The 18,564-nt window shown below is 40.8% G+C and overlaps 1 protein-coding gene across 1 annotated transcript; it reads right to left on the bottom strand.

Annotated features, from left to right (window-relative positions):
* Positions 1-2: 2 nt before the first annotated feature.
* ACAT1 (acetyl-CoA acetyltransferase 1) lies at positions 3-18,564 on the bottom strand. The gene is made up of 12 exons (XM_087721181.1): positions 18,437-18,564; positions 14,445-14,492; positions 13,003-13,120; positions 12,113-12,208; positions 10,823-10,923; positions 9,431-9,574; positions 6,530-6,680; positions 5,653-5,748; positions 4,619-4,732; positions 3,432-3,496; positions 1,895-2,052; positions 3-569 (listed from the first exon to the last, which is right to left on the bottom strand). Exons 1-12 carry the CDS (start codon positions 18,470-18,472, stop codon positions 449-451), a joined length of 1,248 nt encoding a protein of 415 aa, XP_087577307.1. The 5' UTR covers positions 18,473-18,564; the 3' UTR covers positions 3-448.

Here is an 18,564-nt window from a genome sequence, read left to right as displayed (position 1 = left end):
CATTATTGTTGAATGGTAAATATTTATTCAATAGCCTTTCTTGTTTATTTCTACCAATTGTGGAAACATAATCCAGTGTTACTTCTATACTATCTTCCTCCAACCAAGCAGTTGTTTTCTGGGCAAAATTACGCATGGCACAACCACTGTCCTCATTCTAGGAGGCTGAGGGAGAAGAGCAAAAGAATGTCTAAAATTCGGTGACGAGAGCAGGACAAATGATAAGTTTCTAAAATAGTTATGATAGCTGCAGCACTGGGTGATAATTAACATGTTTTAGAGTCCAAGATATAAAAAAACATTTTGCATGAAAACATGCTATAATAAGACATAATTTTGTTGAACAATGGCCATTAATTACAATTAACAATTAACCCTCTATATTGCAATTCCAATCACGGTTGTAACAGCTATTTGTAAGTTGGGCCTTAGAGCATGAGATCAGAAGCTATAACTTTTGGATCAATATTGCAGAGGCCCCACCACCACCGTTGCAAATCCCAGCAAGGCCATGTTCTCCCTGTTTCAAGGCATGAGTCATGTGAACAACTATTCTTGCCCCAGACATCCTGAAATAGAGAAGAAGAAGAAAAGAGTTTTAAGTCAGATTCTTTGCTTAGCCTTTTCAGCTTATGCTGTGTAAACAAGTGTTGTTAGTCAGTTTAAGCATGTAGTTCCTATAATGAGTTTAATTCAGATAGTTTCACTTCCTTTCTCACAAAGGTTTAACAGTGTGTGTTGAGCACCAGGAGGAGAAGATGAGATATGGATTAGGTCAAAAGGAAAGAGAGAGCGAGAAATAAAGATTACCATGTGAAAGACGTTAAGTCAGAGTTGTAGAATGACAGGGCGTAGGGACCCTAAAATAAAATTGTACTGGGTAAGATCACTGCTTTATCTAATGCAGAACAGAAAAAACAATGATTTTCAGATGACTCGTGTATACTGCACTGTGTTCCAAGCAGAGACACATGAGCAGGGAGTGAAGACCCTACAGTCACTTGATTCCTATTATCATCTCAAGCGGCAAGTTCAAAGACTTTAAGATCTAAGATGCAGTCTAAAAATTTCTAGAAAGTCATAGCTTTCCTACTCCTACAAAGATCATTCAATTGTTTTTGAGTTCGAAGACAAAGTCTAGCAAGTAATGTTTAGTGTTCCTAATATTCTAGGTTTCTCAAGTAAGTACTATTTAGATGAATTGTCATTCCAGCACAACTGGGAACTTTAAATAGGGCATATGCAATCTTCTATTGTCCAATCTTTCTGGATTACATCTCCCATAATTCGTGTTACTGGATACTGGGCAAATGCAAATTAATATTAGAAATATTTGGAGGCACCTAGTTGCTTAATCTCTAAAAAATCTCTTAAGAGATTTTTAAATCTGAGTAATAGTTTGTGAGTATTTTCTATGTAGCATTTTACAATGTGTTAAGAACAAGTATTCAATGAGTTGTACTTCAAATATTACTCGGAAATAAAATCAGTATAAGATATGCTAATTGTCAGTGATTTAAATACATTGCAAGGATCTCACTAAAAACCCAGTATTGGGTTATATTAAATAGTTGCAGAAACAGATAGCTTTTGAGAGTTAGGGGACTTCAGGAAGATGTGAAATAAATAAATTGTGATAATATTTTGGGCACTCAACCACAATTTATGATATTTTTTGTTGGAAACTGGCATTTACTTCCAGTTTTTGTCAAAAAGCACTCATTGGCTAAACAGCTTCCACAATAAAGGTCATAAAATTAGATGCATTCACGCGATTAACCATTTAATGACTAGCATGCCTTATGACTGGGGATCAATTAGTCGTAAATTGAGGACTATCTCTACAAGATTGATTATTTCCCACTACCAGATAATGGTTTTTTTTTTTACTTACCCAATTGGGTGTCCCAAAGAGACTGCTCCTCCATGAATATTTACCTTTTGTGGGTCAATATCTAGCATTTTAATGTTAGCTAGGACAACAACACTGAATGCTTCATTGATTTCCCACATTTTAACATCTTCCTTTTTGAGTCCTGTCTGAGCAAGTAACTAAAAGGAAAAATACCATTATTTAAAACTTGGTATGTATCTACAGATAATATTTATATTGTTTGCTGTACTATCAGAATTTTATGAGCAGATCCTGACACACCCACAAATAATTCAAGTAAAAAGCAGAAAATAAATAAAATAAATGAAAACTCTCAACCTTGAAGCTAAAAACACAGATTCTGAAACTTAATTACAATTAGAAAAATAGAATCACATTTTTAAAAATACTGAAAACCACACAAACATAGCCGTAAATTACAGATAACAATTCAATCTATCTTAAGCTGAAATCCATTAGCAAAATTGTAAAGCCAATAATGGCCTAAATCTACGGTGATACGGTTCAATTGCGGTAAGGGAATGACTGCTCATTCAGCAACCAGTCAAACTTACAATGGCAGTGAACAAGTGTTATTTATGACCAATCCTCAAAATTCTGGCTATCACAGTGATCCATTGGTCACATGATCACAATCAAGGGGCCAATAATTAGCTTGCAATTACAACTTTGCAGCATCCCACAGTCCCATGATCTCTCCATTTGTGACCTTCACAGCTAACTTCCAATAAGCAAAGTGAACGGGGAAGTCAGCAGGTAAAAATGGATGACCACATAATGCCATGCATAACATGGGATTCACTTAGCAGTGAGAACTAGAAATGCTGGAACTATAATCACTAAGTAGCGTGGTCACATGATGTCACACTTTACAACTGTGTCACTTAGTGACAAATTCCAGTCCCAATTGTCCTTTTATTTTAATTATTGAATTCTAAAAAGGAGGATATAATTGATTTTCAATAAGTGGTCTTGCATCATTGCAGAACACAGAACATAAATATTGTCAAAGCCGCAACAAGAGCAAATACTTTGCAAAGACAGCAGTTAATCCAAACAGCCAAATTCATTGAAATACCAAAGCTTACATATTGGTAAATTAAAATATCACATAATATAATAGTATTTATAAGACAAAGGAAGTTTTTGAATTCTCTAAAATTCTTCATTAGACCAGATGCTAAATGGATCCATTTGGTCACAGTCTTAAAGTAGAATGTGAGCAGAAAACATTACATTATGTTAAATTAAATATTATGTCTAGTATGGCAGTGTCACTTAGTCACTTGATTATTTTATTTCAGTTGTTCGGATACAAACTGACATTAGTTTCTCCAAAACTAATCAGAACTAAAATGCAAACCACAAACACAAAGTAGTTAATTTTTATAACTGTTTAGATTTGTTTTTAAACCTAAAGCAGATAATCTACTTTAGAAATTAATTTTAAACTCCGTTATATTACATTTCCACTGAAGACTAAATGCAGAATTAAATGAGCAACTAAATGGGGAACAATGATTGAGGAGATGGTCACCTTAGGAACCGCATGTGCTGGTGCAATGGGAAAATCAATAGGATCAACAGCAGCATCTGCAAAACCTTCAGAAGAACAGAAATACGAATTAGAAAAGAAATCTGTTGTTAAATGTGCTTCCTTGTAATATTGAATTTTATTCTGGCAATGATTCCTCTATCAGGAATACAATTTCAGAGTTCATTCCTTAAAACATTCCATGATTTCACTGAGGGCTGCATCCGGGTTGTGTTTGATCTCGGGGATTTGGGGTAGGTATGGCCAGGGTGGCGTGGCCAGCTTGACCTCACTCATGTTGGGGGCGCCTATGGTGGCCCAAGCGCTCTGCCAGTGAAAAAGGGCTCCTCAGATCCATTTTCAGCTGTGCCAGCCTCCTGCAACCCTCTGCCAGTGAAAACAGAGCTCGGGAGGGATGCGTGCGGCTCTCCCAAGTTCCATTTTTGCTGGCAGAGGCACCGCAGGGTGGTCCTTCGGTGTTTCCAGGGCAGCCCCGTGGGCCAGATCTAAGCACCCTGCAGGACGGATACAGGCGATGGGCCTTAGGTATCTGTCTTAAAAGATACTTTAAAAAATCCATACAAGAGAAGTGCACCGAAAGGTTGCAAAGCCTCGGATTTTTTTAAAATGTTGGCTTTTGGCAAAATTGCAATTGGCTGAAACTACTTGTTCAAAAATCTGTCCTTCCTGCCTAATCCACAGATAAAACAAAATAAAAAGAAGACATCCACCACCAATCTTACTCAGGGAAATCTAAATACAGATAGCCCTCAACTTACAACCACTATGGAGCCCAAAATTTATGTTGTTAAGTGAGACATTTGTTAAGTGAATTTTGCCCCATTTTATGGCCTTTCTTGCCACAGCTGTTAAGTGAATCACTTCAGTTGTTACATTAGTAAATGTAACTGTAAATCACGGTTGTTAAATGAATCTGACTTGCCCGTTGACTTTGCTTGTCTGAAGGTCGCAAAAGGGGATCACATGACCCCGGGACACTGCAACCGTCATAAATTTGAGTCAGATGTCAAACATCTGGATTTTGACCATGTGAATGCTGCAATGACTGTGAAAAATAGTCATGCCACATTTTTCAGTTCTGTTGTAACTGAGTGGTTACTAAATGAACTGTTATAAGTTGAGAACTACTTGTATATAATGATTTCACCAAAGGGTAGGATGATTCTCACCTACTATTCTAGCCAATGGCTTCACATTCAGTCTTTTGGCTGCTTCTGAAGTCATCAGTACCAAAGCAGCTGCTCCATCGTTCAGCGTACTAGCATTGGCAGCAGTGACTGTTCCTGGAAAAAAATTAATTAAGGGAAAACAATTTACTAGGAAGAACAATTAAAGCATAATGCATTCTCCGACAATGGCGTTACCTAAATCTGGGTAAACTAACCAAAATTGAATAAAAGTTTTTTTCCTTTGGGTAATGACACACAAACCAATTAACCAATCATAGCAGGGACATATAAATAAGGGCTTTCTAATAAATGGCTTAGAACAGTGGTGTCAAACTCAAGGCCTGTGGGCCAGATCTAGCCCATGGGGTGCTTAGATCTGGCCTGCGGGGCTGCCCTGGAAACAGCGAAGGACCAGCCGACGGTGCCTCTGCCAGCGAAAACCCACAAGGCACGCCTGAGCTCCGTTTTCACCGGCAGAAGGCTGCAGGAGGCCGTCGCAGCCGAAAACGGAGCTTGGGAGCCCATTTTCACTGGCAGAGCACTCCGGTCACAACAGGCACCCCTGACACGAATGATGTCGACCTGGCCATGCTCACCCTAGCCACACCCACTCCAGCCCCCCAAGGTCAAACACAACCCTGATGCGGCCATCAGTGAAATTGAGTTTGACACCCCTGGCTTAGAGCAATGAAGGAAAAAATTGAGAAGCACTATCCTATGGTGTCATCAATTCCTACTTCACTTGCTGTCAAATGATGGTCATAAAGTGTACAGCAGTCCAAATCCAACATAGCTGGGATAATCTTAAACAAGCGATCAATCAAGAAATAGGTTGCAAACTAGCCCTCTGTAGAACAGTCATGCAAAAGGCATTCAAATATTGGAATGTGTGACATTCTATGGAAGCTTTGAAGACGCAAGATAGGAAGAGTATTGATACCACTGAAATTTGTTATTGTTATCTTTAAAAAAACCATAGACAGCCAAGATCTGAAATAAATTCTAGCATGTTAAAAATGGATATCAAATCTTACCATTTTCTTTTTGGAACACTGTCTTCAATTTTGGAACTTTACTAAAGTCAACACGCTTGTATTCCTCATCTTCTTTAACCTCTGTGTCTGGTTTCCCTAAAGTAAAGATTTGAGTAAAAATAAAAAAAAAAGATTTGAAACTTTGACCAAAGTCAAAGTCCAACCCAGCAAACAAGTTTTATCAGTGACCTGCTGGATGTTAAAATTTTCTTATTTTTTAAAGGACAGCTGAACACATAAGAATCTTTTGCATCATCTTATTTCTTGCCCTGTCCACCTCATATTCCATTGGTCTAGTACAGTGATAGCTAACCTTTTCTGAACCGAGTGCCCAAAGTGCACATGAAGCCCCAAAATGCAATCCGCTCTGCCCCTCCCACTCATACGCCCACCCCCAATCCTGCGCATGCACACACAGCGCCCCGCACGCACCCCCCGTATGCACGCACGGCCCCCGTGCATGCATAACAGACCCAAAGACCAGATGGCCGGCGGGAGGCACACGGGCATGCATGGCAGAACTGAACTGGGGCGATGGCTCGCGTGCCATCAGAGAGGGCACTGCATGCCACCTCTGGAACACCTGCCATAGGTTCCCCATCACGGCTCTAGTATATGAGCGGACTGATTTAAGTTAAGGCATTGAAATCATCAAAATCAGAAAATTCTGATTTAAATTATGTCTTACTTATAATTCTTCAAATATGTATTAATGGAGATTATTTAACTAGAGATCAGTCAAATAACAGTTAAGAAAAACAAAGTCCTCTTATCCATGCTACTGTTATTATATTGGAGTTCACATTCGGAAAATGAAGCATGCCATGTATCAAAACAATTTAAAATGGAGAAGGTTTTGTATATTAATCCATATTACCTTTTTGAGAAATAGTAACAGGCACAATTTCCTTTGCAAATATTCCAGATTCCCAACCTTCCTTGCTTTTGGTATACGATTTTATAGCGTAAGTATCTTGATCTTCCCGTGATATAGAAAATTTCTTAGCGGTATTCTCAGCACAATTACCCTGGGGGAAATCGGGGGGAAAGGGACATATGAGGCTTTGTAAAGGGTAGAGATCATTTCCGTACCTCTTGCTGCATATAATTTACTTATAGTGCCTGTGGTTTGAATTAATCTTAAATTCCTAATGAAATTTAAGATTAACTCAAATCACATGCATTATAAGGTAATGGGTAGCAGCTTTGAACTAAAACTTTTTCAGCAATTGATAATTTAACTGAACAAATGAACTTCTGCGTAGTATATGTATAGTACCTGTACTATTTTAAACTTTCTTTGCTCATGTTCACTGGAACTTTAAAATAGTATAGACAGTCCTTGACTTATGATTGGTCACTTAACAGCCATTCAACAGGCCTCCCTGGGTTGTACATATGACCCAGATTCGAAATTCCGACGGTCACCCCTCTTGTGGTCACATGATCAGACTTTGGGCGCTAGGCAATCAGACCACATTTCTGGCCATTTACAATGTCCCATGGACACATAGCCACATTTTATGTATATATTTGCCCAAAACTGGCACTTACTTCCAGTTTTTGGCAAAACTGCACGATAGCGAACCGTCTGTGTGCTTAATAACCCCCAGTGGATAATAACCACCAATTCACTTAATGAGAATGATTCACTTAACAACCAGGGCAAAAAAAGTCATACAAATCATGTGACCACTTAGTTCACAACTATCATGAGTTACAACTGTGATGAGTTACAATTGATCACACTCGAGATGACTTTTATTAATTATGCCCCAATAGGAAAAGGAATAAAAAGGATTTGAATAGAAAGAAGGTTTTTAAATTACTGCAGCAAAAAGGCCTTAGCCTTTCAGGTAATTTTAGAAGATTGTAAACCATCAACTCCATGGGTGTTCATGATAGCAGAGTGTTTGTCTATAGCAGGGTTGTCAAACTGAAGGCCCGGGGGCCGGATTCGGCCCACGGGGTACTTAGAACTGGCCTGCGGGGCCGCCCTGGAAACAATGAATGTTCAGCCCACGGTGCTTCTGCCAGCAAATAGGGGCTCCTGAACTCTGTTTTCACCTGCCAAAGCCTTCTGCAACCCTCTGCCAATGAAAATGGAGCTGGGGAGGGCCACATGTGGCCCTCCCCGGCTCCATTTTCAGTGGCAGAGGGTTGCAAGAGGCTGTGGCAACCGAAAACGGAACTCAGGAGCCCGTTTTCGCTGGCAGAGCACTTGGGCCCCCACAGGTGCCCCCAACATGAATGATGTAGAGCTGGCTGCAGCCACCCTGGCCATCTCTCCCCCCTCCCCACCAAGATCAAACACAACCCTGATGCAGCCCTCAATGAAATCAAGTTTGACATCTCGGGTTCATAGAGTCTCTTAAGTGATAACAGCTTGTAACTAACCAAAATAAGTTTTTACCTGTTTGTTCCTACTAATAAGCTAACTTGGGGGGAAAACTTTTTTTAAAATGTTAAAACAGAAAAACAATACGCACAGCGCTTTTTAAAAGTCTCTTGTATTGTGAAGAGATAACCAATATTTGAATATTAGAGTCTAGCTAAACAACTTGCATAGCCATGTCCCAGTAGCAAATGATAGTGTCCAAATAAAAGATACAACAACTGTGGCTGTGACAATGGAATACCAGGCACCTAACTCTGTGAACTTTGTGGAAACAATTCCAAAAGAGGCTGGCACTCAAATTATATTTTATTCTATTTTATGATTAAAATTGATATGTTGCTCAATTCCCAAAACCTCCGGGAGGTTTACAAAACATTCGGTTGCCGAGTTCTCCCATTCCTAGTAATAGTCATTTGTCTGAACACTTTGAGCAATTGTTTTTCAGCCCTGCTTCATATAAATGGCCAGCAATGATAAAATAATAACAATAGGATATGTGATTAAAACAGGAAAAGAAAAACCCAATTACTCTTGCTTTCTGGGCCAGGCACCATTCTATAAGATGAAGTTCTGCCCAAGACTTTGAAGAAGAGATTGGACTGCCATCTGTCAGAAATTGTGTAGGGCAGTGACGGCAAACCTTTTTTGCCTCGAGTGCCAAAAGCACGCATGCGCGCGCAGTCGCGCATGCTCGCATGCCCACCCACCCCACGATTTAGTGCCCCAATAATTCAGTGCCCCCCTATGCCGTGCCCCATGCACATGAACTCATGACACCCCCCAACACACACACACACACTGCCCCGCACATGCGCACACGGCTTTCTTGGGAGACTGGGGAGGGCGAAAACAGCCTCCCCCACCCCCCTAGAGGCCAGAAACGGCCCGTTTTCCAATTCCCGGTGGGCCCGGTAGGTCCATTTTTCGCTCTCCCCAAGCTCCAGAGGCTTTCTAGGAGCCTGGGGAGGGTGAAAAACTGCTAAACACGCAAATTGGAAGTCCGTCCCCAAACTTCCGGCTTCTGCATTGGGCAGTTTTTCACCCTCCAGAGGCTTCAGCAAACCCTCCGGAGGGTGAAAAACGGCCAAAAATCAAGGCCGAAAATCAGCTGGCCAGCACACGCATGCATGCTGGAACTGACAAGGCAATGCCTTGCGTGCTCTCAGAAATGGCTCCGCGTGCCACCTGTTCACCATCACGGGTGTAGGGTCTCTTGCTTGAGTAGGGGGTTGGACCAGATGACCTATAAGGTCCCTTCCAATTCTGTGCCATCAGGATTGGGAAAAGGTATGTGTTAAATGAATTGTAGCAATTTGTTTTTATTCAAAAATGATTTAAAAGTTTAAAAATGAAATATAACCGCAAGACATTAGCATTTACCATGTGGATCTTGTTGTAGACATCTGTCAAGCCATCTTTGACAATCAAATCTTCAAGCTTTACTCCTCCATAAGGCGTTGTTCCCCTGGTCATGGTGTAAGGGACATTTGACATGCTTTCCATCCCTCCAGCCACCATCACATCCTGTTCAGTAGATTTTACAGCTATTTAGCACATATACATACATACATACATACATACATACATACATACATACATACACACACACACACACACACACACACACACACACACACACACACGTATGCATGTAACAACATGAAAAGGGATACTTGGAATTGAATGGAGTGGTGCAGTGACCTAGAGGCGGAACTCTGGCCTTACAATCAGGAGGCTGTAAGTTCGATCCTAGGTAGAGGCAGTTATTTCTCTCTCTGAGTGGACACACTGAGAATATATCTCCTGAACAAAACTCTGCATTGGCGACAGGGACGGCATCCGGCCATTAAAACACTCTGCTAGCTCCATTCAGTTGCCCAGATTCCACCCCGCAAGAGGTTAAAAGATGATACTTGGAATTGAATCCAGTTGTACATTTCCACCACCAGAAATGTATCCATGATAGAGCAGAAAGAGAGAATACGTCACTTCCAAATAACTCCAGAGGTCCCTCAAACTTATGTAGAAAATTCTGAGGGCACTGAAATTAAAAAGGACCTAAATAAAGAGCTAGCAGAAGTCTACTAGTGCAAGGAAGGATTTAAGCTTTGTATCTTCTTGCAGACAAAAACTGAAAGACCTATATTAAAATTTTCCACGTGTGTATGCATGTAAAAAAAACCCACTGACATATTTCATTTTACTGCAATATTTTGTTTTTAAAAAATCCATTAAAACAATACAAAAAAGCAATGTACCAAAACCAAAAAATAAAAAACCAAATAAAAAGAAAAAAAAATCTAAAAGTCACCTAAACATATAACATGCTCATTTATTGTTCAACAAAGTATCAAATTGTGCATAATTCTTGTAAATTAGGAAATACTGAAATAAATTTGGTTAGTAGTAAAAATAGCCTTTCCAAAAAAGGATACATTACACATTTTTTTAAAAAATTCAGTCACCAGCAACTGGGATAGAAATATTTTTCTAATCTTTCCGTTGATATTTTTCATTTGATGTTCAGAGTATCAGTTCAATAATTCAATCACTTTTTTAACCAACAACGGTCATTTGTAGACTAAGAACTGTAGCTTTCTTTACCTCGAAATAAAGTTCAAAGTATGTATGTATGTATGTATGTATTATTTAGCAGCACAAATGCAACATATATATACATACATACATACATACACACACACGCACATACACATATATATATATACACACACACACCACACACACAAATTGTGAAAGTACAAAATATCCTACCTGACTCCCACACATCAAGCTCTGGGCTGCCATCATAATAGATTTCATTCCAGAAGCACAAACTTTGTTGACGGTTGTGCAAGGAGTAGAAACTGGTAAGCCTGTGCCAAATAAAGATAAACTAATTAGACAATAATGAAAAGAACTGCAAGCAAAATGTAAATATGACGTATCACAAAAACATCTCCTATTTAATACAATACAATAGCAGAGTTGGAAGGGACCTTGGAGGTCTTCTAGTCCAACCCCCTGCCTAAGCAGGAAACCCTACACCATTTCAGACAAATGGCTATCTAACATCTTCTTAAAGACTTCCAGTGTTGGGGCATTCACAACTTCTGGAGGCAAGCTGTTCCACTGATTAATTGTTCTAAGTGTCAGGAAATTTCTCCTCAGTTCTAAGTTGCTTCTCTCCTTGATTAGTTTCCACCCGTTGCTTCTTGTCCTGCCTTCAGGTGCCTGGAGTTGACTCCCTCTTCTTTGTGACAACCCCTGAGATATTGGAACACTGCTATTATGTCACCCCTAGTCCTTCTTTTCATTAAACTAGACATACCCAGTTCCTGCAACTGTTCTTCATATGTTTTAGCCTCCAGTCCCCTAATCCTCTTGGTTGCTCTTCTCTGCACTCTTTCTAGAGTCTCCATATCTTTTTTACATTGTGGTGACCAAAACTAAATGCAGTATTCCAAGTGTGGCCTTACCAAGGCATTATAAAGTGGTATTAACACTTCACCTGACCTTGATTCTATCCCTCTGTTTATATAGCCTAGAACTGTGTTGGCTTTTTTGGCAGCTGCTGCACACGGCTGGCTCATTTTAGCATATTACAAACAGACATTGAGAGACTACCTAACTCAGGAGTGTCAAACTGGATCAGCATTCTAATTCTCCCCCATGGGCCGGCGGGGGAGGGGGGCAGGTGGGTGGCCTCCTGCTGCACCTTGCTGGCCAAAATGGGGCGTGGGGGATCTGTGTGCATCCCCCCTGTGCCTCATTTTCTCCCTCCATGGCCGCCTGCAGCACTCTGCTGGCTGTTTTTGGCCCTGTTTTTGGTCCTTTTGGTGGGCCGTTTCTGGCGCACGCAGCCAATTTTAGCTGCCAGAGGCACTTCAGGTTGGTCCTTTGATATTTCCAGGTCAGCCCCGTGGGCTAGATTTAAGCCCCCATAGGCCAGATCTGGCCCATGGACCTTGAGTTTGACACCCCTGATCTAAATGCATCTAATACATTTTTATTTACTGAAATCAATCTCAGATATATGTCAAATAATGGAAAGAATCTTCGTACCGGCACCAAGGGTTGCTTGTCGTGCAGGAGCCTGTCCTTCTCCAGCTTGGATAACATTTCCCATGTATACTTCTTTCACTTCTTGAGAAGGGATACCTAAGAAGAGGAATATGTATGATAATTATGGAAGGGATAGCTTTGTAACTTAAGTCCAATAAAGATTCAAAAATAATACATCTGTAACCCGTGTCTCCTCAGAAAACAGAATGTGCAAAATTCAGCAAACCAAAAATGGAATCTCCCAGAAAACTCCCTCTGTACTGTACATAATGGCATCCAGCCGAATGCAGCTAGAGACGTCTTCTGCTATTAAAGCTCTGATAAGCAAAAATTGGTTCAAAACTATAAAATTCAGTGCACTGATGTTCATATTTCTTACCTTTCAGATAAATACAAGAAGGTTAAGATGGATTGACTATTTTATATAATCCAGAAAAAAAGAGTGAGAAAGAAAGAAAGGAATCTTAGGAGCACATACTGAAGAATATACTGTTACAACAGGTATCTTTGGCGTTACTCTGTGGCTGCCCCGATCTTTGGAACGAACTACCCCCAGAAATCCAGGCGTCACCCACTCTCATGGCCTTCAGAAAAGCTGTCAAGACTTGGCTATTCCGGCAGGCCTGGGGCTGTTGACCTCATTGTTGAGGTCCAGCCCTGACTGAAATGAATGTATCTGTGTTGTTTTTTAACATGTCTATTTTATTTTTCTTTTCTTTTCTTTCCCCTCTCTGTAAGCCGCCCGGACTCCTCCGGGATTGGGCGGCCTATAAATAAAATTAAACTTGAAACTTGAATTTCACCATCTCAATTCACTCCATTATCTTCACTGGTAAAATCAATAAGATTAAATAATAGGACTAAAGCAAAACCAGACCTTCTTTACGTACCTGCTTTTTCTATTGCTCCTTTAATTGCAATGGAACCAAGGTTAGTGGCTGGCAGTGAGAAAAGGGAACTTTGGAAAGATCCTATTGGTGTCCGGACAGCACTCACAATAACTACCTCCTGAAAAGGAAAAGCATTACATCCATTTAATGTAAGTGAAAGTGTTTTCAGAATTATGCTTTAGATCAGGGGTGTCAAACTCAAGGCCTGGAGGCCGGATCTGGCCAATGGGGTGCTTAGATCTGGCCCACGGGGCCGTCCTGGGAATAGCAAAAGACCAGCCCAAGGTGCCTCTGCCAGTGAAAATGAAGCTCGGGGAGCTCGCTGGTGGCCCTCCCGAGCTCCATTTTCGCTGTTAGAGGGTTGCAGGAAGCTGTTGCAGCCAAAAACAGAGCTCAGGAGCCTGTTTTCACTGGCAGAGCGCAGGTGCCACCACAGGTGCTCCCGACACGAGTGATGTTGAGCTGGTCACACCCACATTGGTCAGGCCCACTCTGGCCCCTCAAGGTCAAACACAACCCTAATGCAGCCCTCAAGGAAATCAAGTTTGACACCTCTCTTTTAGATTTTAAGAATATTCAATGCCTACTGTTGATTATTGAAGCGATACAAATCTACCTTATTTTTCGGAGTATAAGACGCACCTTTTTTCCTCAAAAAAGAGGCTGAAAATCTGCGTGCGTCTTATACACTGAATACAGCATTTTTGCCTCCGGAAACCCCGCCCCCTTCACCAAAATGGCCATGCATACGCTTATGGAGGCTTTCAGAAAGCTCCTGGGGGCTGGGGAGGGCAGAAATGAGAAAAAATGGCCTGTTTCCCCCCCCCCCCCAGTCCCCAGCAGCACTCTATAAGCCTCCACAAGGCTATGCATGCCATTCTTTTGACAAAAAACGGGCCTGTTTTTGCAAAAAATGGGCCGTTTTTTTGCTTGTTTTGGGGGGACCTCAACCCCCCAGGAGCACCCTGCAAACCGAAAAACATGATATTTATTTAAATGCAGTACACTAACTTCTCAGCAAAATTAAGTTGCTAATTAAACAACCTAAACCATTCCTAAACCTTCTGTTCTTTCAAGAGAGGGTCAAAAAGCATGATAATTTAAATATATTAATAGTTTCAAGGATTAAGGAAAATAGTAAAGGTTTTATGACAATATATAACTAGTCTATAGCAAAAGCATCTGTGGCATTCTGGGCACCATTTGGCTTATTTTGGTATGAAAGGTCTGAGAAAGCCACGCAATTTTAGAAATGCACTAAAACTAATAATTTAGTGTTGCTTACTATATTTCTGCGGTGTATTTAGAACAAAACTACATGCAACAATATATTGTTCTTTCCCGTGCTTTTCTAATTACATCTAGTAGATAAACACTAAATCTTTATTGAATAAGCATAGTTTGGAGCCACTATTCTATGATATTGTTTTAGCAACACTCACATTTAAGCCACGTTGTGATGAGTAGCCTCGGCTTGAAAATCTTAATGCCTGCAAAACAGATTACAGCATTTATTGTAATATGGCATAAACTTTTAACCTGCAGAACAGAAAGATCAAGTCTACACTACTGTCACATTTTTTTGGACTAGAGATCATCAAGAAGGATAATGGTTTACTGAATCATACCAGTGATACCTAATAGTTAAAATTTAAGTATGTTCATTGTTAAAGGTATATTATGCTCTATATGCTTATGGAGATTCTCAGTCATTCGGGTCATGATTGTCCCAAAGGTGATTTTTTAAAGAGGTAACTGGATTTTCTGGGATATTTTTTTCTTTGAAGAGATTTTGCTTCTCATCCAAGAAGCTTCTTCAGCTCTGACTGGATGATGGGAATGGAAGGATTGGAATGGAATAGACAAGCCTTCCATTCCCCACCACCCAGTCACAACTGAAAAAGCTTCTTGGATGAGATGTGAAACCTCTTCAAAGAAAAGAAAAAAACTCAGAAAGCCCAGTTACCTCTTGAAAAAAGCACCTTTGGGACATGATGCTCCATAATACAAACTGCATAGAGATCCATAAGTAGACATGAAAGAGGCGGAGGATATAGAGTAGGAAACATGAGCAAAGTTATTACAATAAAAGTCATTCATTAATTTCATTCACATTTTCTATACCTGGATAAGTAGCCCAAAGTGAGTGTAAAGCAAGGGATGATGAATGTGTACAGCTACTGATACTCATTTTCCTCTCCTTCACCCCCTGTAAGGTTAGAACTTTTATTGACTTCTGCCTTGCCATCTCCTAGGGATGTATCTACTTCTAGGTATATTGAACTATGTCCCCTCTTGGTTCTTTTGGCCTGCCTGTGAGTTAAGCAGTCAATTGCCAGGAATCTAATGTGTTTCAATAGACCTTGTTATAGCCGCTTGATTTCTCAACCTGACTTTAATGGAACTGTAGGAAGTTATCACGCAGCCCTCTCCCAGAAAAATGAAATATCCTAGGAAATATTGAAAAGGCAGAATATTTCTCTGGATGTGAAAAGAAAGAAACATGTTTTAAAAGACAGAATAGCTGCCTGTAGCTTCCTGCCCATCCCCACTTTGTCAATGGGCCATTAAGAAGGCCAAGCTAGTCCCGTTACATAATAAAGACTTCTCCCCTTCAGCTCCAGGGGAATGGGATTAAGGCATGATAATATTGGCCCTTTACCCAATTCGCCACATGGCATCTGAGAACTCAACCAAACCTGGATTCAAAATGCAGCCTATAGAGAGTTGCCCCTGCATGGCCCCATGGGAGTCTGACAACCAATCAGAATACAAGCTCAAGATCAAAGGCCAGAGAGGGCATAAAACCAGGGACTCAGCATCTCAGTCCTTCCTTCTCTTCTTCTCCATCAACATTGAAGCATGTGATCACCTTTTCTGTTCAGGGTTCAAGCCATGTGGTCCTGTCCACCAATAAACCATCTTTCCAAGCAGCCTCCACGTCTCCAGTGTCTTTATCCCCACTTGGAGCTGAACCCAGAAGGACATTTCTTTCATCAGAACAATGCTGTTTTTGTTATTTTCCTTACAATATCCTGATACACAATCTCTTCTTTTTGACCTTTCACCCATTTCTTCCAACTTGATACCCTTTGCCTGGACTTAGCACTTATTTTGTACTTGTCCATTGATCAAATCTTGTTATTTACAGGTTTTGTGTGGCTTTCCTAACCTCACACATTCCAAACATTTTCATCCATTTTTCCTATTCACATATTACATATTTTCACATATTTTCCTATTCACATGGATACTATATTTTCCTATTCACATGGATACCAGTAGTTCAGGATAGCGTTCTACCACATAAATAGAAATATTTTAACTCTTAGATTCTTAACAGTTAAGCAACAGTTGCTGTAAAATGGCAAAAATGTCCTTGGGTGCAGTAGCCTAGATGGATGAGTGCTGCTTATTTTACTCTCTGATTCGGTGGTTGGTTGCTAACCAGTTTACTATCAGTTTGCTCATGCGCGTGCACAGAAGCTTCTGCACATGCACAGAAGCGGATGGGCGGAGCCTCCCGCCGCCACAACTACTGGTTCGGCAGAACCGGGCCAAACCAGCAACAACCCACCTCTGCTCTGATTCTATTGGTATTGTCTAATTGTTATTTAAAGCTTAAAGTTGGGTTCTGTATCTAAGTTTATTTGAACTGTTTTGCCATAGCAAACATTTCGGCATCGAGGGTTTACTGATTAATTCTTCTTTTTATCTGTTTGCATACAAATGATAAACACAAGAGTCCTATTCATAAATGATTCCAGTTATAGAAACAATATCACACTCAAAGCAGCAAATTTGAGAACTACCAAGAAAAAAAATAGAGAACATCTATTGCCAAAAAGGGGAGGTGTCACATCTCATTAATACCCCTTGCACATGAGACCACCATATGAGATCACTGCCTTTTTTTACTATTACTAGAAAGAGTGGAAGCAATGGACACTATATACCTTTCCTTTAACAAAGCACTTCAAACCAATCTAATTTTACTTTAAAGAGCTGAATCGGAAGCTAAGAATCCAGTTAGTCTTCTCCTAGCACAGAGAAATATTACATGCTGCACACAGTTTCCTCACACAACTGTTTCACTGGAAAAAAATTAAAGCGTGCTAAATCTCCACTAACATCCCAGCTAATCCAAACACACTGTGGAAGAAGCAAAAGATTGACTCCTTTGATCTTTTCCTTTCCTCCTTATTTCCACCAGTCACTTTGTGGAACATTTATATTTTTCCAAAAATAGATCACCCGTGTTGGAGGGAGAGGGAGAGGTGGAGATGGAGGGAGGGAGGGAGATAGAGAGAATAAAGTTTATAAAGTTTATGAATCACTTCCACAAGAGTATTGATGCATTTTAATTTCTGTGTTGGAGACAACTTCTGAGAATACTGTGGACAGCCCAAAAAAAATAAATCAATCAAAAATAAATCAATCATTCAACAAATTAACCCAAAGTTTTTGTCTGAAGCCCAAAGGTTCAGTTTTAAATTATCTTAATTTGGACCCATTAGGCAAAACCCAGCTCTCTGGAACAGCTGGGAAAGGTGGAAGAAAAGAGAAAAGGATGACCACAGCAAGGTGGCAAAATTCAGGGAGGACCCCTTTGATCACTGGGAGACCCCAAATCTATCTATGTAGTTGCTAGGTGTTGAAAACATTTGATGGCACATAATCAATCAACCAGTCAACCAGTTCAGCAGAGACACCAAATTTGGAGACTTGCCTTGTACCAACCACTTGTCCAAAGAATTTACAGGTGGTCCTCTACTTACGACCACAATTGAGCCCAAAATTTATGTTGTTAAGTGAGAAATTTGTTAAGTGAATTTGCTCCATTTTACGATGGGTCTCACCACATTTGTTAAGTGAAACGCTGCACTTCTTAAATTAGTAGCCCGGTTGTTAAGTGAATCTGATTTCCCCATTGACTTTGCTTGTCAGAAGGTCGCAAAAGGGGATCACACGACTCCAGGACACTGCAACTCGTCATAAACGTGAGCCGATGGCCAAGCATCTGTAGGTAAACCATGTGACCACGGGGATGCTGCAAGGGTGGTAAGCTTGAAAAACGGTCATAAATCACATTTTTCAGCGGTGTAACTTTGAACGGTCACTAAATGAATCGTTGTAAATCGAGGACTACCTGTATTTCATTGTTAAACAAGTCACACCTCCCATCAACGTGAAAGCTGGCGGATTGCTCCCTAAATGCAGGGGATCCTCTTCCACCCGCGACCTTCTGGCAAACAAACGTGCAGTTTGCATACCTTGCACACCTTACACACACACACACACACACACACACACACCCCTCTTCCTTTAGAGGAAGGATGTCGTGGCGGTCAACGACGAGGGGCCTCCCCCAAAACTACCCCGACCAAACATGTATCTCCGGGGTCTCCCGGCTCCGACACGGGCCGCTACTCACCCGAAGGGGCTTCGCTACCTGCCGTCCGCACTGCATCCCTGCCGTCCGCACTTCGACCGCCTCAACGACTGGAAACAGCAAGGAGCACCTCCGCCGTCACCTTCACCAGTACGAGCGCCACGCCCCCT

The sequence above is a fragment of the Thamnophis sirtalis genome, unplaced genomic scaffold (genome assembly GCF_051295495.1).
Source record: "Thamnophis sirtalis isolate CommonGarterSnake01/CBP01778 unplaced genomic scaffold, rThaSir2_p1.2 scaffold_8, whole genome shotgun sequence".
Taxonomy (NCBI): domain Eukaryota; kingdom Metazoa; phylum Chordata; class Lepidosauria; order Squamata; family Natricidae; genus Thamnophis; species Thamnophis sirtalis.
The sequence above is the reverse complement of the archived record's forward strand: the minus strand, read 5'-3'. Positions and strand labels throughout refer to the sequence as shown.